Below are 24,737 nucleotides of genomic sequence, written 5' to 3' on the forward strand. Positions count from 1 at the left end.
CTACCCCGTGCACGAGTTTCAAAAAGTTACCTTAGCTACCAGCGCTTTGAGGGGCCAAGCGCTTAACTGGTTCAAATGTATCGGCAGAAGTCTCTTGGGTCAAGCAGGAAGTCCCACCTATACCTACGAAAATTTCAAGACTGCCCTACTAAAAGCCTTCCCTGTTGTAAGGGATCGTGCGAAATTAGAAACAGAACTTTTCAGTATATATCAACAAAGAATGGAAAACCTCTCCAGGTTTATTTTAAGAAAAATTCACGTTTTCAAGCTCTTGTATGGAAACCGTCCGGATCCTGAAATAATTCAAGTGATTTTGCCGAGGTTACTACCCCAAGTGCAAGACTTTATTGAATTGAGAAATCCGACTACACTGGAAAAGTTATTTGAGCTAGCAATCCAGTTTGAAAGTAGAAGAACGGCGGACGTCGAAAGAAGACGCCAATATCAACAGCGAAACCAATTTGGTACGCCAAGACTACAGCAAACTCAAGCACATGGCTACGGAGAAAAAGCGAATCAGTGGGCAAGGAAACCCGAGCATTCAAAAACAGCCGGCGAACGTCGACAGTTCAATAGCAACCCAGAAAAAAAGTCTCAAGGCCAGTGGAGAAAGAAGGAAAGCACCGAAAGAAAAAATAATTTAAACTAAAACGGATTTCTGCTGACGAGAGGGTGCGGAAATCCGAAGGCCACGAAAACCCCTCTTCCTACAAGTTAAATACAGTAATGGTGATAAATTTAACTCTTCCGAAGATTGAAGTCTTGGTAAATAATATCCCGGCCACCGCACTCCTGGATACCGGCGCGCAGTGTTCCTGTGTGGCAGAAGTCTTTTTTAGAAAGTATTTTCGCAAATACCGCATATATAATGCGGATAATACAACAGTATTAGCGGCGCAAGGAGAACAATGTAAGTGCGTAGGTAAAGTACCTTTGTACATCCGTATCAAGGACGAACAAGTAAAGGTGATGTTTTTTATAGTAAAGAATTTGCAAGCACACTTAATACTAGGAATAGACTTTCTTTCAGACGCACAAGCTACACTGGATTTTAATGAAGCGTCTCTTAAGCTGACGATGAAACCAGTGCGTGTAGAAAAGGTTGAACCGCCAAGGTTAAATCTCGACCACCTGCCTAACGACGAGCAAGATAGAATCCGACAAGTGGTAAGTGAATTTGCTTCCTTATTTAGTGATATTCCAGGATTTACCCAGGTTACTAACCATAGTATTGACACCGGAGATGCATTGCCGGTTCGTCAAAAACCATACCGGTATGATAAGAATAAGGAAAAAATTATAGAATGGCATATTACCGATATGCTACGTAAAAAGATCGTAACGCCTATCTCAAGTAGTTATGCTAGTCCGGTGGTTTTATGTAAGAAAAATAATGATTATCCTTTGGAGCATCCAAAAAGGTGGAGATTCGCTATTGATTACCGTAAATTAAATTCCATAACGAAATATCCGGTATATCCGTTACCGATTATAGAAGAAATTTTAAGGAACATAAAATCAACCAAATTTATGACAACTTTAGACTTAACGAATGGTTATTTTCAAATAGGGATCAGGCCTGAGGACGTGCCTAAGACTGCTTTTATAACCAAGTCTGGCACTTATGCATTTTTGCGAATGCCGTTTGGCCTTTCAGGCGCCCCAGCAACATTTCAGCGATGCATGGACATTGTGTTAAGACCTGTTCTCGGAAAGTCCACATTTATCTATTTAGACGATATCATTATTACTAGTGATAATCTAGACCAACATGTACGGGATTTAAGACAGGTGTTTTCTTTATTAAATGAGGCCGGTCTAAAAGTTAATGTCGAAAAATGCAAATTTGCAGCCCCTGAATTAAAATATTTAGGTTACAAAATATCGCAAAAAGGGATCGAGACAGATGAATCAAAAATAATCGCTGTACAAAAGTATCCGACTCCAAACACGGCAAAGAAGCTCTCTTCTTTTCTAGGACTTTGTTCATATTATAGGTCCTTTATAAAAGATTTTGCGGCTATCGCTGAGCCATTGTTAAAATTAAAAAGGAAAAAGGCAAGATTCTCGTGGACGGCCGAAGCCAATAGTGCTTTCGAAAAATTAAAACAAGCATTAACGCAAGCCCCTGTGTTGAAATTTCCTGAAAAGGATGAAAATTTAGAAATTTCAGCGGATGCTTCGGATTATGCGGTAGGAGCGGTACTTTCGCAAAATCAGCAGCCAGTAGCATTTTTTAGCCGAACTTTAAATCAAACACAAAGAAACTATTCCGCGACCGAGAGAGAGGCACTTGCAGTTCTGTTAGCAGTGCAAAAGTTCCGAGTCTATTTTGGAAAGGCGCCGATAACAGTATATTCTGATCATGCGGCGGTAACTAGATTGTACTCTGGAAAAAATTTATCCCCAAGGTTAATAAGATGGGCACTCAAGCTGCAAGAATATAATCTGGTAATCAAGCATACCCCCGGAAAGGAAAATATCGTAGCAGATGCCCTGTCACGAATTAAATTAGACGAACAGGGTAATACCGTAAAAGTTGCAATGCTGACAGCGTGTACAATAAATTCCCGAGAAACTGTAATAACCGAACTGGGTAAGGATCCTGAGTTTGGAAGTATTTATGAGTATTTGAAGGATCCTGAAAATTTTAGCCACCAAGATATTGTGGCGATAAGAAATAGGGCGGCCCATTACGAACTAATAGATGGCCTATTATTTTATACAAAAACTACGAATTCCAACAACGAATTTCGACCTGTTATCCCAGCTAGTCTTAGATTAAATATCCTGCAAGAGCTCCATGACAGCCCTTTAGCTTCTCATGCTGGTATTCGAAAAACTACTCAACGCGTACGCGAGGCAGTCTACTTTCCTGAACTGCAAAAGTTAACAAGGGCGTATGTCCAGTCCTGCCCAACATGTCAAGCCGTTAATTATATTAATTTCCGCCCGGCCGGGTTTCTAAATAGTATTAAATCCGAATTTCCAAATGAAATAATCGGCATCGATTTATTGGGCCCTTTCCCAAAAAGTCAGTTAAACAAAAGTCGCTATCTCCTTGTTATAGTTGATCATTTTAGTAAATGGACCGAAATTGTTCCCTTAAAACGAGCCTCCGCGAAATTAGTTACCGATTCTATTTTAAATAAATATATTTTAAAATACGGGGCGCCCCTAAAAGTTATATCGGATAATGGTCCTCAATTTGTAAGTAATATATTTGAAGACATGTGCCAAAAACTGGGCATACGTCATTTAAAAATGGTCCCGTATCGGCCGCAATCAAATATAGCGGAACGGGTCAACAGAAATATAGTGAAAATTATCCGTAGTTATGTTAAAAATTTTCATAAAAGCTGGGATAACTATGTCAATGAATTTGCTTTCGCCCTTAGGACCGCAAAACATGATACAACGGGCAAAACTCCTGCTGAGTTATTTCTAGGCAGAAAGGTTATAACACCGTTAGATAAACTATTTTATGTGCAACAAAGAGCCCCAGTATTTAAAATGGGTGATATAGAAAAACTAATAAAAGAAGCAAAAAAGAATACGGAAGTAGCACAAAGAAAACAAAAATTGTATTATGACTTGAAACGACGGGGAGTAACTTATAAAGTAGGGGATGAAGTACTAAAAATTAAGCATTCACTTTCTTCAGCACCAGAAGATAAAACTGCCAAATTTTTTCCACGCTTTGAAGGACCATATGTTATAGAAAAAATAACTCACGCTGTTGTAGTGTTAAAGGCAAGAAATGGTGAAACCTGTTCCGCAAACATTGACCAGATAAAACCATTCTATGACCGTAATAAAATGCAAATCTTTTCAGATCTTTTGCAGGATCCGGTACGGCAGACACCGCAGGTACAAGTTCCAGAGGTGGGAAAACGACAAGTACAAGGGCAAGCCAATGAGAGACAGAAGCAAGTGAAAAGAAAATTGCCCCGCGGAAAAATTGAAGGTACAAAGAAAAAGAAGCCGTTCCACCGTCCAAAAAACAGAGTTCACGAACACCCCCAGAATGAAGAAGGGAGAAGGACGACGTATGTGGAAAAGACCGGGAGAAAGGACGGCAACTATAACCCGGCTGTGAAACGGAAGATTGACTCATCCGACAGAACTCTCCGCAGCAAAAGTCGCCGAACTGCGGAAGGGCCATCAGCGGCGGAGGAAAAAGTACAAGAAAAATTTGAACGGCCAACAACGAGGTCCAAGCAGGATCACGACAGAAGTTTCCCGGTTCCACCAAGACCAGCTGCCTTCAAACGGCCAAGACCACAAGCAGAGGACAGAAGGAAGATGTTCAAGGGTGGCCGTAGTGGTGAAAAACGGAAGCTTCCAGAGGAAAGCACTGAAGGGCGAGCCCGTACAAGAAGGAGGATCAACCAAGCTACGGTCTGCAGCACCTTTAAAGACTGGGCCCAGAAAAGGATGTCTGAATATTACAAAGATAAGTAAAATTTTATGTTACTTTACAAACTTAAGTTAATCTTTCATTCTTACTGCAAGTGGCAGATTTCAAGAAGTTTTACCTCATGCGAGGTCTACCTTTATCGCCAAAAGGGCGAGAAATGAGTTGTGACCGATTTTCTTATTATGTTTTTCAATTACTCGCGCGTAAAACTAAAGTTGATGTATAACAGCGTTGTATAAAGACTTAAATATTGTAAAAAGTTATTGTATAAATTTTATTTAAAACATTCTAACAAGAAAGAAGTTTTAGTCTGAAAGACTTTTTGAAATGTAGTATTATTTCAATGTAGAAAGAATTGGCACTTGCTTTGAAAAGAATAGAAGTTAACAATGTACTACTAATGTATGTTTTCAAATGTGTAAAATTAACGGCATCTTGATATGTTCTTGTATACATGTGAACTGTTATTTTGAATGTTTAGAAATAACGTGATATGGTAAAAGTGAAAGTAATGTTAAAAACTTTGTTATTCGTGTGACTGTAAAGATTAAATCATGGTGAATATGTGTTAAAGGTTGAATGATGTAGTTAGGCTCTCTGACGCTACACTTTAGAGTTAGCCACTTTCAGAATAGTACCTCAGGGTCTAGAGTTGAAATTAGGGTGTGTTAAGAGGTCTCGTATGTTGAATTTTAACACATTAGTGTTTTGATTGTAGGAGGAAGTGTTGAACACATAGACAGAAACACATTCGTGTTTGGTGTTTTTACAACACATGTCAGAGAGCACGGGGAGAGATAATTAAAATAGTCATGAATGAAATAAGAATGTTAAGAAAAGTATATTCTATATGTTATTTGCAATGTCATTCTGTAACATTTCATTAAACTAGTTTTCCTTCCAGATCTCTGGAAGGAACCAGAATTGAATAAAGCTCCTGTTTTGATGCAGTACAGATGAAAAAGAAAAAAGATTGTTGTATATTCCGGGAGCTGCTATTGTAACAAATTTCTTTCTTTTAAAATTTTCTAGTTTCTAGCTAAGTTATGTTTGTAAAAGTTTGGCCTCGCGTTAGTTTCTAGAGCTAAAAGTTTTCAACAAGGTCGTTTTAGACCTCAGTTTCAAACTAATTAACTCTGGCGGGAAGTATGTAAGGATCTTAAGTTTTACTAACGTTTATTTTATTTTAAATCTTTACTATCACTTCTTATTTTCTACTTCCGGCCAGAATTATAAGCGTGAAGGAGTTTATGCAAAGTTGTCTGGCGAACGCCAAGTATTTAAGTGTGGCCTTTTTGCCAAGCAGAAGAGAGGAAGCCGTGAGTTCGAAGCAGGCCGCTTACCTTAGAAGTTACGCAGTTGCTACTTTGCCTTCCAGGCCAGAGGTTTTAATCCTCTTGATAAATTAAACGTATTGTAGTGTTCACAGTCTCTGTGCTACATACGCTTTCTGTTATTATAAGGCCAATCTTATTCTAAAGTTAAATTAGAGTTTAGTTTTATTTTGATATCTTTTAAGTTAGACCCCGAGTGGAGGGTCATTGTATTCCGAAGTACGGAAGTCATTGTATATAAAGAAAAAAATAAAGGGTTTTGTATACCCTTCGTCTGTATCCTGTCTACTTACTACAATTAGTGAACATAGCTTTAGTAAGCTCTCTGTTCTAGTCAGGTCATTGTATGTTTCCGAAGAAGGTTAGAAGAAACATTGAACCTGATACACATATTATTTTATTCATGTCATTTAAATGAAAATAAAAGTTTAAAAATTTATTTTAAGAGAGATTTTTTTATAAATAACGTTATTTGTAGAGACAATGCGTTCAAAAATCAACAAATTCGTTTTTAAATTTTTTTAATATGAAATGGCTTAACCTAGAAAATATGTTAGCCAAAATATGTTATGTTAATAACTCAAACTATGTGATAAATAGGGATAGCTTATACGTGCATGCATAGTAATAAATAAAGAAGATAAAAGTCGAAATGTAACATTAGATTAAATGCTACATTTCCAAAGAAATGTAACATTAGAAATAATATTTGATTTAACAATTTAAAATCTGGAATATTTTTGCATGCGTAATAGTTTAACTAAGCATTCTTTTCGCTGCAATGTAAATAATGAATTACAGAGCAGATAACAGTAATTAATGATATTTGTTTTTGACGGAGTGCATTTGAGTAACCTTATCCTTCAGTAGCAATAAAATGTTTCACTAGACATAAACAATCTTTTCTGATTCAATCAGTACCATTAGAAATCAGTTGAATTTATTTTCACCGCCACATGAATTAAATGAACACAGTATATCGCCTTGAATATAAACTAACCATTAGGAAAAATATACAGCCGTAGAGAAACGGACACAGAAAATGATGTCAAGCGTGAAATTGGTTTGAGACATAAATCATGCAATGTTTCCTTACCTCGAAAGATTCATCGTTTTGGTAGAGGGGTCTGCATTTAGAGTAATCAGAGCGTAGAGCCCAAGTTCCGTTGTCGTAGCATTCACGGGTGGCATTTTCTGAAAGAGAATTACTATTAAGATGCATTTAGTTTTTAATGCTTAAACACCATGAAGTGTAAATAGCTGTTAATTTTAGAATATTATAACAGCGAATTACACTCACATTTATACAAAAAATAAAGTAACAATTTAAAGCTTTACTGATTTGTGCTGAAAAAGCTTAGCTAGCATGCTATTATCAATTTATTGCAAGTAATATTTAATGAAAATAATTTTTTTTTCAAGATTCAATTATATGTTCAGCTATAAATTATTATAATTATATGTTATAAATTAATGATATGTTTAGCCATTTAAACAGGGCTATAGAATAATTACCTTAATACATACATATATACACACATACATATCTATAAGATAAAAAAAAAGGTAAATCAAAACTCTAATTTTCAGTAGTTTCCTTTATCCCCGTTTTTAATTAGGTTATTTCTGCTTTCTGAGATAAAAATAGTAACTGATTATAAAAAAATTGCTTTAAATAGCATCGTTTTAAAACTAATCCATGTCATATGATTCTTGCAAACACTAAAGATACAGACATTTACATAATGCTTCAGCCAATACTAATTTCAAATAAGGGAATTGAAACTTATAATTAGCCAACGAAACTAAATTAATTCTGAGTTAAACTTTCATCTTGGACACACTGCGTTCGCACTCTGCTTCCTTATCTAGCTAGGTTGCTGTCGCTGCATTTCTTACTTCGACATCTGAAAAATATAATATTTATTCTAGAACAAGAGCGTATACTTTGCCAGTTTATCTGTGTTGGCTTGTAAAAACTGCTTGTCATCAAAAATAAAGAAAGTTTAGATTGACCATGACTCTGCAGTTACATTTTTATACGTCTTCACGTTCAACATTCATATTATATATATATATATATATATAGTATACATATTTGCAGGAGCTATGATAAACGGGACGATTTAATTATTTAATTAAAATAAGTATGGTGTAAATCATTAAATAAAGAATGGGAATGGCATATGACTGATACGAGGCAAAGTAACCCAGCAGCAATTTTAATGGTTGTTCAAAGAGTTCAGAGAATATATCCTAACGATTTTGAAATCGCGGTAATGAAGGCAACGGCATTATAAACCCTGAGCTCATTTGCCTTTAGTTTCTAATGGCCCCCTAAATGATGTAAACAGATAGGCGGTTCCGTATATTTTGTATATAGAGATTCCTTTTATGCAAAAAAAAAAAAAAAAAAAAAAAAAAAAAAATGCGGGATTTGTAAACAATCAGCCTAGTTACGAAATATATACATTAATAATTTATTTACATAATGATATAAAAACTAATTAATTTAAATTAACAAGTACAGTCATCTCAATTATTTCTCAACGCATAAACATATTTATAGAGTTTCATGGATTCAGGTAATAATAGCGTGAAATTGTGTAGATTAAAATTTTGGCACATTAACCTTTTATGCGTTTCAGGTATTTTACTAAAAACATTCAACCCAATTAAATCATCCCTAGGTATGAAGTATTAAAATAAAATCCTGAATATAACAGATGATTGTAATAAGGATACACGTTATTGTAGGTAAGGTAATATGGTTTCTCCAAGCGACATCTTTGTACTTTGGATGTCATATAAAGCTCGTTTTATCTGATAAGTGGACGAAGAAGGCGGGGATAATAGTTACAGTTAACAAAAGCTTTGAAAATGTATGATGTTGGATCTTAGGACGGCGACGAGCTCCAATCACATCATCAATCAGAGATATCGAGCTTGAACAACTATCGTCTCATTTTGAAGAATATGAAGAAAAATGGACAAGAGCATGACATATGAGAAATGGCTGCTTACCCACTCACATAGAGAAAGAACTAAATCATTTAATTTTAATAAATTATTTGATCCAAAGTAAAAGTATCTTAATTTATATTATATTACTTTCGTAAGCATAAAAATATTTTGTACATATATACATTAGGTGAAGATTTTTTTCAATTAAAAAAATAAGACGAGTGATAAACGTTGCATTTTATGAAAACTAATTGTGTTCTTTTGTAAGAAACCATTTATCTTGCTTTCTATGTAGGATTTAGATAAATCAAAAACATTCATGTTATTTATCTTTTATACCAGCTTCTGCAAATATGATCCTTAATATTAATTTCAAATCTCATTTTGTTCTCGCTGAGGCACTCTCTTGAGAATTGCTTTAAAATAATATTACAGCATATAGATTTTAAAATACATTTTAACTAAAATATTAGAATTCGTTTGACTGTTTTCAAATTAAAAGCCTTCCTTTTTTAAATACCATCTTATCTTTTAGATATCGTACATTAATGGTATAGCGGATGGGCTGAATGTATGGGTTATTAACACGTTTGCCGAAGAAAGTCCTCCAGGAAGACGTTCATCATTTTAGACAAATACTCTTTGCATGCTGCAAAACAAACCATTAGATATCTTCTATGTGCAGCACTTGTTCATTAATTATTCCTATGTGTATCATTTATTCATGAACGATGAATGATGATGCACATCATTTATTCTTCTGCGTGCATCATTTATTCATTAATATTCATTCATGTTCATTAATATTCTAACTTTTTTCTTTCCAGAGTTTGATTATGTATTGATTGTTATGGCTCTCATTAAAAATCATATACTGTAGAACCGAATAAAAACGTTAAGTTTTCATAAGTAATAAAATCTGGACCTCTTAATAAGTATGAACAGTAAAATAATTACATAAAACAATGCGAACTAACGAAACAGCTAGTAACATAGAAAAAGTAAGAAAAATGCTGTTTTTCTAGCCTCAAACTTAAATTTTCAGGTATTTATAGTCTTAAGGTTTAAAGATAAGAACGTCTGGTAATAATTTTTGCTTATTTTGCTATGAAAGTAACGAAATGCTATATTTATTACTGAGTTCTCTTTTACATCCACAACAACTTCAATTAGTTGATAATTAACAACTGGACCAGTAAATTACTCAATGATTGCGTTTTTAAAATATTAGAAAGAAATTGGATTTAATATTTACCATTTCATATCATCCATCTGGAAATGATCAGAGTGAAAAATTTACAGTAACCCTAAATTATGAAATTGCTGCATTTGCTCATAGGTATGCGAAATATTTCAAATAATTAATATTGCCACTGCACGTTTTTTACGTCGAATGAAAACTAAAAACAGGTGAAACTACTAAAATATTATTGTCAAATACGCGGCGTCTTTAATGCGTCTCTGTGACTATAACAATATTTGCTTTTCAATGTAACAGAGTGAGTCTATATGCTTCATAATAATATTTTGATATACTTCAGGGAAAACAAGATTGTTAACAAAATATCTGATATTTAAGCAATGATTTATATACAGTGGCTTCGTTATTATTTATCAATAGCAATACTATGCTCGTTTAATTTTCTCAAATACCTTCCAGTAAAACGTTGTGACGTTGACGTCACAAAACCGTTGTCCGGGCCACCTTATGAAGTCTATGAGCGCTGCAGGTTTTGAAAATAAAGAAAGGGGATTTCCACTTTCAAAAGGTGCAGAAAAGTGGCAAATATTATTTTACTTAGAGTAAGAACGCATTTATATCAAGCTTTAAAATAATGATATCGGTGGCTGTTTCTACAAAGAAAGTGGAGATTGAAAAGGTTAGCATCTGGAAGGAGAAGTTACACTGTAAACTATTCGCACACTAAAATCATCACTGAACAAACCAAATCTCGATGTCTTAAAATATTGAAGAAAACCGCGGGCATGTAGAATTCTAATATCCATTAAAATGGGGTTATTAATCACAAAATTCTATGAAATAATTATAAACGAGTTTATAGATACGTATAGTCAAGAACGTATTTTAAACTGGTTCGATTTTGGCGCATTATTTATTATAACCGATGTGCCACCAACTTTCATTTGCTCATGTTTTATACTGGCATAAGTAATTCAACGGAATGTAAAGTGATTAATGGTCTGGATAATATAATCGAGTAGTTTAGGCTATTGGATAAAAACACAGTGAAACATTCTTTTAAGAAAAAATTAGACCTTTATGGAATTTTAAAAAGGCAGACTCTGGCTATACTTCCAGGAGAGATTAGAAACACCTTGGACTTCTCTGACTTTCGTTTTGAGGTAAACTCTTATAAATTTATTTCTAAATGAAACAAGGTTTTATTGAATTTTGCGAAACTATTAAGGTAAACAGAAACAGTATAAATGTTTCTGGAGTCCTAAATTAGAAGCACTGAAGAAGAAACGAAATAGATTCTAAAATAATGTCCAAACGTCCGATTAATGGATTTCTAAAGATGCTGCGGAATGGAGAAGTAGCTCAGCAGTTTTAAAGACGAAGATTTTAATTATTAAATGAATTTCTTTTAGCCTTCTGAGCGGACAGGATTTTCGCTAAGAAAGCATAAATTTCCCAAAACTACTATGAGAACAAATTACTTTTTTTGATTTTAATGTAAAACCTCTCCTGGTACTTCATACCTGGATTTGTTTTCTTTTAATATATTGCCTTAATTTCTTTGACAAATTTTAATATGCACGTATATATACGTTCTTACAGGTATCACACAAATATTTTAGCCTACCTCTAAGCGGTAAGGCCGTATATATACGGCCTTACCGCTTAGAGGCTTTTAATGATTCTATTTCTAAAATTAATTTTAGAAAGTATTGTGAAGAGACATATGATATCATAATGGTTGATTTGCGATGTGTCGTTCGTGATACGTCACTCGTAAGGTATGTTCTAAATAAAATAAAGTAAAAACCTGAATTCCAATGGGGAGATTGTTAGAGCGTTCAGTTATTTTTATTTAGAAAACCAATCAAAAGTAGGATGTGTAAAGGATAACAATAGCTCTGTCTTTGCTATTCCACGTAAACTAAATTATATCTTACAATGAACTTGGTGAATTCTCGCACAGGCGTGAATCAATTACCAGCACAGAAGAAGGATGAAAATAACCTTTTATTAATTCAAATTAGAACAGAAAGTCACGATCTTCGTGCTTTACAAAAACACCGTCAACTAGCGGTGAGACTTAAACATAGAATATAAATCAATTCAAACCTAAAAGAGAATATCGCTGGATCAGCACGTTAAGTTCTCGTCTAACTGGCTGACTCAACAAAAATCTAACAGGCCGAATGGCCAAGAGGCTTACTAGCATAACAGCGAGATAGCATCGAAACGTGCGCTGGCCAGCGAAAACACGCTCTAAATAAACTCAGAGATTCACCCGTTTAAATATCACTTCACTCAACTTTAACTTTTACATCCTGGCGAGAAAATGCGAGGGGAAGCAGATGAGTTCAGGAACGGTATCAAACTTAAAATAAATTTGTTATGCAAAATAAGGGAAACCCTACAGAATTGAAAAAGAAAATTTCAGGATAACTGGCTGACTATCCTGTACTTGCCTTTTATAATGAATGTTTCGAATTTGAACTTGGTATAGCTGTTTAAGTAACCCTCAGATAGCTCCCTGAAAAAAAAAGCGGCATGTGTGCCGAATTTATTCATCATACAAACCTAGTTAGAAAGGTAAAATAATCGCTTGTAAGAATGTACAGAAACATTTAGAACTGTACTATTCCTTCGATCTGGAAAAATCAGCTGTTATACTTTTGTTGAAAAAAGTAATCCAAAAGGATTTCCCGATAGCTTAAAATAAATTTCATTAACTTGTATTCTTAAAAAAAAGTGTTGAATAGATTTATATGACGTGGTGTATGGAGTCTCTAGCTAATTATGTCCTGCTTAAGCAGACTTTAAAAAGCATCGATCAGTTGAGCAGCATATCAGAGTTACTAATCAGGTTACAAATATTATTAGCCAACAATTCATAAACGTGCCTTATTGAAATGCTATAACCATTACAAATACGAGTAATTTTAGATCGCTTTCTTCCAGAAGTGAAAAGCTGTTGTCTTTTTAATATATATGCCAACGATATTATATCTGTACCAAGAGATAAGAATGCGAAAGTGCCAATTAAATAACATAAATGCAAACAGCGAAAGACCAGTCGGATGATTTCCTTACTGCATCACGGACTCTTCGAGCTACATTGTCCTGAATCTTTAATCGATTTTGAAATTTCATTTAACAATATGTCAGTGAAGAAGTTTTAATATTTGTGAGAATAATCTTAAAAGAAATATGTCAAAGAATTCCCAATGGAAGAGCTAAAGTTAAGGGTAAAAATAATGAAACGTAATTAATTAATTATTAGCAGGAGTTCATTGGGATATGTGATTTTCATTTTATTCAAAATTTAGGAAATGTTTATCAAGTCTTTTACTAAATATTTCTACTCTCCCTTGCTGACTTTCAAAGTTTGAAAAATAAGGTGGAACGTTTCAAAAACCAGATGACACGTCTTGTTACTGGTGATACTATAAAAGTATCACCAGTAGACGCTCGGTCACATGATACTGGATAGATAAGTATGCCGTATGAAAACCAAGTTAACAAGTTAAACCTTTTATAATGCATTTTATGTAATATATTAGCGCAGTTTCATTATTTGGATCTCTACTATAATTTCTCATTTTTATTAACCCTCACCAGTATGCAAATAAGTTAGGATTGCTTAAAAAGAGGGTTTTTAATGTTTGAGATACAGAGCTTTATGGCAGCGAAGTCAGCAGCTTTGTATGTTTTCTTCGCTGAGTTCTGTTAGGCATAATTTTGGCATTAGCCATTTTGCTAGCCAAAGTTTAATCGCAGCATTAAAGTTTGAGCAAAGCTTAACTAGACCAAACTGTGCGGTCTAAGCTACAAAAACGAATTTTAAATTTTAGACTTTTCTATGAAAAACAACTATGAAAAGAAGAATGGCAAAACTGCGAATTGGAAGACATTCTCCCTTAAGTTTAAAGATGTTTCGCATAAGACATTTCCTCCCTTAAGTTTTAAAACATTTCGCATAAGACATTGCCTCCCTTAAATTAATATGAAAAGAACTCATGCTATACGCCAAATAAACTGGTATCTAATAGGCGACGGCATCTTTTACACATACTATGAAAGAAATATTGGGGGAAAGGGATGATCCAAACCACTTCCTCATCAGTTGCTCGCTAACAAGTAAATATCACATAAATCTCCCAGAAACCAATATCTACAAATATGTCAACTACGCAAAAAACCCCAAAAATTACGAAAACATGTACAGGCGATTATCAATTATCTCTTGAGTAAAGGAAAGGAAATAAATGCACTAAACTGAGCAAACAGTTATATAATATATTCGCAAGAAAAGTCAATAGAATAATGAATAGTATATTCGCAAGAAAAGTTAACAGAATGATGATTCTGTATTACTAAACAATGAGTGATATAATAAGAATTTCGTATCTTGCATAGAAGAGCTTTATATAAAGAAACACCACAAAGAGTAGCTTTACACTGCATTAACGAACTTCGTATAAATGAAATTTTCGCAGAAGTATTTCTACGCAGACAACCTACGTCTAGAGTAAATGAAAAAGAAAACTATATATAATAACGTACTTTACATAGCGTAAAAAAACTTTGTAAGTAAAAAATTTACATAAAAGGATTTTTCTATTAAGAATCTTTTCATAAACTAAGTAGTAAACGGATATTATGCACGAATACTTTATAACTAACAAGCATTTTATTCAAATGACACACAAATTATAGGAGATTTGGAAAGGTAAATTTTATAGGTGTGAAGAGCGCCAGTTGCAAAACATTTTTTCAGATACTCGGCTGATCATTTATGGGCGTCCTGTGATATGCTACTGCACAACGAGTTAATGCCTTAGATAATACCCGTATTACCTATGGTTAAATATTCTGTGTCCAGTGAACTTCAGCCTGACTTAATCTGTTATTTTAATACACCGTCTTAATCGGTATAACGGTTAGTGTGCTGACTTGACGTATCGATGGGCCTAGTATTGAATCAGAGAGAAGGCAGGGCAGCTTTCAAAATACCGGAGAGCCGAAAGTCCCGTTTAATGATTTAGTGGTAGGCGAAGAGGAGCAGAAGATTCTCGGACCGTCCTCCAGGCCGCTCTCCATCAAAACTAATGTCGAGCTGTTCAATTAGTGCAATGGGACTATACCATGCACAACTAATGGTGAAAATACTGTTCCCTCCCACTTTTAACAGTGTCTGTTATATTAATACCTGCAACTGGCGAAGTTTGATTTATGGACTATTTGTTCCTTTTGTTAATTTCAAGCTTAAGGAAAAAAATATTTAAAACCTTCATAAGATTTTGCCATATTTTTGGAGACGGGTTGATAACTTGCTTCCCAGTTTCGCTGGATGTAAAATACTTAGACACGCATTACACAAGTTAGCAATCTATGAGCTTTTTAAGAAAATTCTTAGATTTCCTCAGATGTCTAAATTACACACGATAAATTGTAAACCATGAAATTTAAAGCTCAGCATGGCTTGGTAAAATTTATTGTTAAGGATAAACTGAGTTATGAGATAATTTTTGAGCGATTTCTCTTATCATAAATCTGCATAATAATAAAATAAAGACGCTGAACACTGGTAGTTCGGTCTGAGGTTCGAATCCCACGAACGGGCTGGTTGCATGGGCGTTTTCGTGATTTTCCCCATGTGTAACGTGTATACGAGCCAATTTCCCTTAGAAAGTCATCCACGAAGGTATCCCTCCCTTTAGGCAGATAGCCCTCGTGTGCTTTGCCATAGTTAAATAATCCAATCCAATCCAATCCATAATAATAATGAGATTTTGTTTCAGCATTGAATCTTTGTCATCCTGTTCTGAAATTTGTCAGACTGTTCTGTTTTAGCCTCGTTACTACTATATTTTCCTTATCGATGGAAACGATTGAAGAACGTTATCCAAATACTGAATGGTTGTGCATTTTTACACAGATTGTTGTTCTAAGCTTGGTAACAAGGTGCTGATGTACCAAAATAATACAAGGCAATTTGTAACAAACATTATTTGAAATAACTTGTTAGGTCACAGATAAAAAGCTTAAAAGTTATTAGTCCAAAGGGATTTGAGTCCAAAAGGATTATTACTTTAGTTTTGGCATTTTGTGTCGGACTCCAATAAATGCCGGTTCACTTTTCAAACTGTTGTCACAAAATGTTAGAGTCCTGCATTACATTTGAGGAAATTCAATAACGAAAAATCTGCATAAAATGTATTATATTTCTCGCATTTTGATAAAACAACGGTATCTACAGCCATCCAATTTTGAATGACGTAATCCTACTGCGAATATGGGCATCTGAAATCCCAAATTTGAAATTTGGAATTTGTTTTATTGTCGATTTCATATTTTGTAAAATGCTAAAGAATTTTTGAGTAACAAACTCAACAATTTAAAAGCGAGTAATGGCAATACTCTACGGGGAAAATAAAACCTTTTTATCTCCAGCGCGTCGGACTGTGTATCAAAAATTCTAAAGATATGCTCATTTAAAAATTATTTTGCTACACTGCTATTGAACTAATTTTTATGGTTTAAATGCAAAGAACATGATATTTAATAAATAAAGGTAACACACAAAACGATAAAAAACACCCCTTTAGACGTAATTTAAAATCTGAAACATTTCAGATTTTTTTTAAATTTGTGATGGCTGTGGTCATCAAGGACAAACTCTTAAGCAAGGGTCTCGAAAATTCCTTCAATTACACTCCAAACATTGCAATGACTGCGTTTTGATTGGTAGTGGGACGTGACAAGTTGAGAACACTCCTGAACAAGACGGGAATCTACGACAACTTGAATGTCCTTTCTGGAATTCCGGCTTCAGATATAATGATCACCTTCTTTTTCGTTCTGTTCTAAAACAAACGCAGAGCTTTCTATTCAAACTCTATCGGAGAGGCTCGAGATCGAACGAGATTCTGAATTTTAGCTACATTTTTTTCTATCTAATCGCTTAGGAACAAATTTTAAAAGACGTTATATTGTAAAAAGCAACGGTAATTCTATATTATGTATTAAATTTAGTGAATTTTACAAGAAGAATTTTTGCCGATTACATAGAAAGATACTGACTTTTCAAGAGGAATTAGTGTCTTTCCATAAAATCACCAACAATAGCGCTTCGTCTTTGCCGCAGTATGTTAAACTTAAAATATGAATCAAGAGTTACTAAACTAAGTAAAAGTTTTTTTAAAAAATATTTTTATTTTTTTATACAAATGGCGGGCACTTGCCTATAACGGCATTGGCCACTACTAAGGTAAGGCCAGAGGTGGCAGCTATTTTATTGTGGAGGCACCTAATAGGCAGCCACGGTTACCTCCTATGAAGGGCCAGACAATTTTACATCCATACATTCGCCGGGATTCGAACCCGGGCTCTTTGGTATCGCAGTCAGGCTCCCCTAACCACTAAGTAAAACCTCTAAGTAACTAAGTAAAAGTCACTAAGTGGAAACATATGATACAACTAAAACTACTATATTAATATATATGTGGCTATATACATTTACTATATATGCGTACATCCATATTATTATTATATTGTATTATTATTATATTATTATTATATTATTATTATATTATTATTATATTATATTATTATTATATTATATTATTATTATATTATATTATTATTATATTATATTATTATTATATTATATTATTATTATATTATATTATTATTATACTATATTATTATATTATATTATTATTATATTATATTATTATTATTATATTTAACTGCTGTTCTAAAATATTTTAAAATTTTTTCTTCGTTTCTGTGTTTTTATGTTACTTCATTACCATTAACATCGTTTTAAACAGCAGAGTTCGGGAATTGATTTGAGAGGCATTGTAAAAACGTAGCAATGGAAAAATAGCCTACTTAAATAAGAAGTGGCAGCTGTTTTGCAAATGTTCCATCTGATTACTGACCGACAATGTTCCAGCGAAAAAGTCCGAAGGTCTCTTCCGAACAGGATTTAATAGCCTTCTAGAAAAGTCAAAGTTAGCAGAAGAGTTTGAAATAGCCAAATATAGTACAGAAGCATGTTGGACAAACAGGCATAAGTTGGTTAGGACATACGTCGACTATGAACTTAGTACGCACAAATGACGGTCATTCACAAAAGTAATATGCGAAATATAAATGAAAAAAACCCAAGTTCCATTATTTCCGTATGAGACTACGGTGTCGCGATCTCATGATTTGTATGTTGCATTGATCCTGCTCGTTTATTTCATACTATTTTAATGTTTCCTCTAATTATATTAAACGAAGATCTAAAACTCTATGATATGTATTAATCTAAATGACAGCAGTACGGTATCATTCAGCTTTATATTTACATTTCAGTTTCCTGTTGAGTTAAATAAATGCATCACGATTCTTTTTACAGCGATTTCTATAAATAAATACCCACAAGCAAGCAATTATTAATCTTCCGCCCGATTGATCAATGTCTTTTTCCGCTTGATTTCCAGGTGGAAATTATGCAAATAGATTTGCCAACGGCAGGCCCTGCTCGTCATTGAATAAAATCCCGAAATTACATCCGTTTATCGCTCCAAAATTCAGCATTGATTTCTTCGTAGTGATTGATAACATCTCATTCGTTCATGCTTTTACGAAATCGAGGTCTATTGATTTGGACTTTCTTCCATTGCTTTACTTTTTTCATTACATTCGCCACCATGAGTAATGGAATTGCTAGATATGATTCTAGTTTTCCTTTTTACGTATAGAAAAGAATTTCTGGTGTTAGGTTGGGTTTGGCTGCATTTTACTCTGGGTAATCGTTTTGATTTAGGTAATGAAGTTGTCACTTTGGCTTTCTATGTTAATAACGGATGCAGTTATGCAGTAATGTTAATTTCATTAATTTCTGAATTTATATTTTTTTAAGAACATAATACCGATTTTACATGCATATGTATTCTTTTAATATGTAGTTAACCTTAATCAAATAAAATAATCAAAGACTGTTTTTTACTTCCTTAAAAGAAGTAAAGAAAGTATTGTAAAGGCGAAACATTTCGGGTATTGTACTTCAACAAAAATATCCATTTTGACCACTGTCGATTCTATTTGAACGATTCTTCTGTTTAAAAGTCATATTGAAATACATTTAAAAACAGATTCCAAAAAATCCACTACTAAACATTTTTCTTCATTCTCCTTTTAAAAGAGGAAGAAGGGTTCGTTTTATGACCAGTAAAAATTCTAGAGAAGAATTAGAGAACTAGAGAAGATTAGAATTTAAAAATTTAAAATAGCAGAAATGGTCAGAAAAATCGCCAAAGTCACTATTACTCTCAAATTCCGGGACAAACTTTGTTTAAAAGCTGTTTTTACGATCTATCCGATGAAGTAAATAGTAAAATTTGGAGATTTTTTTGTTTGTTGGTTAACAGAAACAGCAATAAAAAAAGTCTCCAGACATTACAAAATGACATGCACAAAAATTGCTTCAACATTACATAAACAATGGCAAAATCTAATAAATCGCTTCGAAGTGAATATTTTCCTTATCTGGACAATATATGTTTGAAATTGGCACAACTTTGGGTCTATCCATCACTGCACCAAGCGTCGAACTCATATTACAGTAAGTCTCAGGGGCTTGTTATGTTTAATCTGTCCAGTGTACCATATTCAGTATTGAAAACTGGATGACTTAAATAATAGTGGTATGGTGAAAATGAGACTAAGTTTCTTGATGAAATAATATAATTAGATAGATGTTTCGCAAACATATATTTTAGATAATAAATGAAACAATTTGGAACTCCTGTCAGTTTTGTCTTCGGACTATAAAAATTTGACAGATGCAGACGTCACTTTTTTACATATTTATACACCGGAATATTTTTATTAGTCAGTTTTTGATGCTTAACAGGTACTTAGCCCAGAAGGCCGGTACAAGCTAGAGAATGCAGTTTTGAGAAAACGTCCTTCAAATATTTCAGTAAACATGCAGTTAATATTTCATTATTGAAAAATATAAATCAAAATATATTTTAGTTTTCTAATACAGATACATAAAGTTCTATTTTCAACCTTCTTATCGCATACCTTCGTGGTGTAAATAGATAGCACAGCATTCGGAAGGACCAGTCCCAACGAAGGAAATGCGCATTTTTCACGTTTCCTGTCTGAAAAATTCTAAATGATTCTACAAGTGGAGCCCGAACTAAAAATGTGGTATCCGATAGTTCGTTACTACCAGGATTTTTGTCAGTGGTAGGAAAAGGAGAAATTCGTTTCTCAGAAAAAAATTTCCTACTTAAATCGTCCACTAGTGGGCAGTAGGGACCAGGTTGACTATTCCTGGGTTAGTACTTCGGGTTGGCAATCGCAAGGTCGGGTGTTTGAATTTCGGCGAGGATAATGCACAGTTTTCATGCTCTTGTATAGATATAACCTAATAACTCTACAAGCTAACTGTAACAAGCATTGCATTCTTTTTGTCTCTTAAACTAACCCTTAAGAGAATTGTCTCAAACTCCAATTGTATGCAAAGGCTCAGGTGCGAAGCACATGAAAATAGGCTTTGGGATGGTATGCCGCATCCTGTATGTAACGCGTGGTGAAATGACATGACTTTTCTGCCATAACATTAGAAAATGTTGGCTGAGAATTCTGAAAAAAAAAAGGTTCTCGATTATGCGATGGATGAGCTTGCGTATAAGAATTTCGGGAGTTACCCCGACCAGAGAGATAAAACGGTCAGAATACTGCTGCACATGTAGTAAGGTAGAAATGAGAACGTGAAGTCAAGAATTGAGCTGCATAAATTCCCTGAAATCCTATTGGTAAGTCATAGAAGGAGTAATTATTCTTTTCTCATTTTCAGCCTCTGCAAAATTGATGAGTAGCATAGCTGCCTGAAAACCTGTCTGTAAATTTTCAGATGGACTTTTTGCGGCTCTGATTTTCCCGATGCATGATATGATTGAAGTTAGGAGTATGTTAATTTTGTAAAGCGCCTGATTAGATGAAAATGTTTTGAAAAATTAAAACTTTTCTTATATTTGTTAACAAAGTTTAGTTTTAGTTAGTTTTTAATTAGTGTTTTAATTTTATAACAATATAGTTTTTACGTCAATTTTTTATTTAATTTGCTAAATATTTGTCAATAATCAAATATACACGCTTTTGCAAAAAAATTGAAGCACCATGAAGGAAGTGTTTGTTTTTGATGAAATTGTATAAGTGTATAGCTTATACACAGATAATAAAATGATTAAAAAATCAAGGTCATAGTACCTTTTCACGGCTCGCAATCACCCATTGAGTGTTCAAATTAGTAGTTGGTCGAACCGCCCCTGGATGCAATTCATGCTTCAATTCGTAGAGGCAAGAAGTGGTTGAGGTTCCTAATGTCATCCTGCGGAACATTCTGCCAGGCATTCATCAGTTATCGCTCCATATCTGCGATATTTTGTGGTGCCCGAATCTGGCGGCTTATTATACCCCAGACACGCTCGATTGCTAAAAGGTATGGTGACCTTGCTGGCTAAGGAAGAGTATCAACCGCACGGAGACAGTCCAGAGATATGCGGTATGTGGCCTAGCATTACCTCGTTGGAAAATAGCCCCAGGATGACTTGAAGGAAGGGTAATGAAATCGGCAGCAGGATAGCATCAATATATAGTTGAGCTATTAAAGATGTACGGAGGATGAGTAAAGATTACCTGCTGTCATAAGAAATAGCGCCCCGCACCATCACACCAGGGGTTATGGCTGTATGCCTTTGTAAAACAAAGGCTGATTGAGGCAGCTGGTCCCGTTTTCTCCAGACACGAACCCGGTGGTCATCTGCTTCAAGAGTGAAGCGAGATTCATCTCTAAACACTATATGATGACAGTTTGATGGCAGCCATGATGATCGGCTACGACACCACTCCAAATGACTCCGCCGATGTTGTGGGGTCAAGTGATGTGATTTTTAATTTAAAATTTGATACATTAAAATTTATTTTAATATGTAAAATGTTATTATAAAATTTTTATAATAAATATTGTTATAACATATTACAAAATTATTTATTCTAAAACACGTATTTAACCAGAGGGAATATAATACTTTTATTATAAGATATGTATTATGATTTTATTATAAAATATGTATTATAGAAGAAATACAATAAAATTAAATCAATAATAATAATAGAAAAATACTGTATTAACGAAAAGGACAAAAATTTCGAAAAAAAATATGTTCGGTAAATTTGAAGTAAACTCCTAAAAATTCAGCGTTTTTAATTAAACTAAGTAATATATTTTTTAATTTTTAACCTGAATCAAAATTAGTGAGTGAACCAGACAGTAAGCGAAATAATAATTAAGTGAACTAAATAATATTTCTCCTGTAAATTCAAAAATTAGAGATTTGCTATTAAGCAAATATTCTTTGTTGTATGCGGTCAAAATTAATATTAATTTTCTGTGTTATTGAAGAAAGGAATAATCTAAAATTTAAAAAATGTAGAATTTTCTGCAATGTCTAAGGAAGCAGAAATTAGCAAGCGTATTAAACATATATCAGCGAGCATATTACAGTAGCTTTAATCCAAGTGAGAATGCAAAATGTGGAACTTTGGAAAAATGCTCCAATTTATGGTTTGCTCGGGATCAAAGATGTCCGAAATGCCATAAATATTTTAAATAAATTCAGGCTCATGGGCCTGAAAAGAAGAATTTTTACTTCTTTCCAGATGGGTAATTCAAGAGCGCTTATCTAAGAGTGCTGCTCCTAAGGTCTACTTCCCTTATGAAAAAATTATAGGCGGCCCAAGGAACTCGTTGTTCTTTATGTTTTTATGAGATACATTCCTTGTATTTGTGCTTTTACCCGTCGCAGAGAAAAAGTCTTACCAACAGTTGATATAGCCCAGATGTGGCGCTTTGGGATTCTTTCTCTATGGAATTATAACAGGTATGGCAATAAATTTGGAGAATGATGTCATATGTTTTGAAAGAGCAATAGTGGGAGAACGGTGAAACTATACTCCATAACGTGTTTTGACATGTCTGAGCTTAGCGTAAGAGTAAGGAAAATGAATTTCTATTTGTAACACTCTAGTCTGCAAAGGTGCAACAGTGATTGTAAACTGGAGTATTGAACAAATCTGCAGTTACATTTTAAGCTTGGTAAAGCCGCAAAAGAAAGTCATTACAAGTGGAAATAAGTTTACTGGATGAAATCGTATTTTTAAAGCGCTAATGAAGCGTTTTATCGTTTTACAGATGAAGGGATTCCACTCAAGACGTTACTCGACGTGTTAGTCCTACCATGTCTCGCACAGGCGAAAACATTGAAAATGCGAACATGATACTAGTGACACTAGTCAGGAAGCGCAACAATGAATACAAACATATAAAATGATGTACAAGAAAATTTATTGCAAATGATCCGTCCTGTACTTCGAGAATACGCCGAGGTGGGCTATTGGTTCTTGTTCCGTGATAAATAACCCTATTTTATTCTCGCCTTGAAACATGGCCTATAGTAAGCCATCGATAACTGACCGTATTCACGGTGCTTCAGACGAATTCTTATTGTTCTTGCACCTGAAAAGTTATTGAAACCTAGAAGAGTATGACGTTTGTATATTCCAGAAATTCAAAGGCCATATGACGAAACTCCATGCGATATTGTTCTGAAGAATCATTAATTGAAGTGAATTGCAAACGATGGACAATACTTCAGGGAAAATAAAACCCTTTCTTCTGATTTAGAAAAAAATCTTTTTATTATGAACACATTCACCGAGCTTTATTGCCATACCTTGTATTACCACCATTCTCATACTAGAGACACTAACACTCTCATATTCTGGAGGAATTCTTTTCATGCGGGAGCTCACGTTCCATACCGAGCCTTGTATCCCCCGGAGTCACCTGCACAGCAAGAACTATACATAATTATTACTCTCAAAACGTAAAATAATTAGATATTATTATGAGTGCTAATTATTGTATTTTAAAACTCTCACAAACCAATATTATTTTAAAAATTTGCATAACATTTTCTCATAATAATAATCACATTTTTTCTTTATTTCCATTCGTTCTCCCTATCTCAGTACAGTACTTGCCTTTCAAAGCGCCACCTTTCTGCCCGCCAGAATATTTACTTAGAATAAGTTTTAAGAGGATGGGGTGATGTCGATGCGCTGCGCTAATCCATGTAACGATTGGTAACTGACTGGTTTGCGATTTGCTTAGATTCCATGGTACTTACCGCATATAGAACTAAAATATATTATTATAAATATATGAGAAGCTGTATTAACGATATATAACAACACTGAAGACAAAGAAACAGTAGTTATAAGTAAAGTTACTGTTCTTATTATGTGAAGATAGATATTCTAGAGGCAAGAGTCTCTTTAGTCGATAGTTTAAGAGCATTTTCAGTACTTGCCTTGTCTAAAACAGTTTACAAACTGAGTTAGTCATGCCTTCTTAATTTTTTGGTTGCATTTTATGACACAGGATCATTGGTTCATCAGCCTCTCAGAAATCGAAAGGCTTTGGTGACAGACATAATGCAGATCGCTGATATCCCTTGACACTGGCCTTGAAGTTACGATTCTTGGAATGTCAAGTAGAGCTGTATAGCAGCCATCTCAGACAGCCGGAATAAAACTTGCTAATCCTGTAAGTTAATCAGCGGAGTGCCAGCGGAGTTTGGAACTTGGAACTGAACGAATTATGTTTCTGCAATGTCAGAGCCTGTCGCCTCACACTTCATAACAACTCGGACACTAGGACCTGCGGGGGATAGCACACGTGAATTTC

General features: G+C 34.2%; 1 protein-coding gene across 3 annotated transcripts in view; it reads right to left on the minus strand.

The window, feature by feature from the left end:
- LOC118195921 (diuretic hormone receptor-like) overlaps positions 1-24,737 on the minus strand; it is a 693,583-nt gene that overhangs the window by 256,659 nt on the left and 412,187 nt on the right. For all 3 annotated transcript variants that reach the window (XM_085817027.1, XM_085817020.1, XM_085817021.1), the window contains one exon: positions 6,851-6,948. In XM_085817027.1, coding sequence (XP_085673153.1) covers positions 6,851-6,948 — 98 coding nt within the window. The remainder of the gene's footprint in view (positions 1-6,850; positions 6,949-24,737) is intronic.

This window comes from Stegodyphus dumicola, chromosome 1, assembly GCF_044657685.1.
Source record: "Stegodyphus dumicola isolate Sdum_Otavi_A_Nest chromosome 1, ASM4465768v1".
NCBI classification, from domain to species: Eukaryota; Metazoa; Arthropoda; class Arachnida; order Araneae; family Eresidae; genus Stegodyphus; species Stegodyphus dumicola.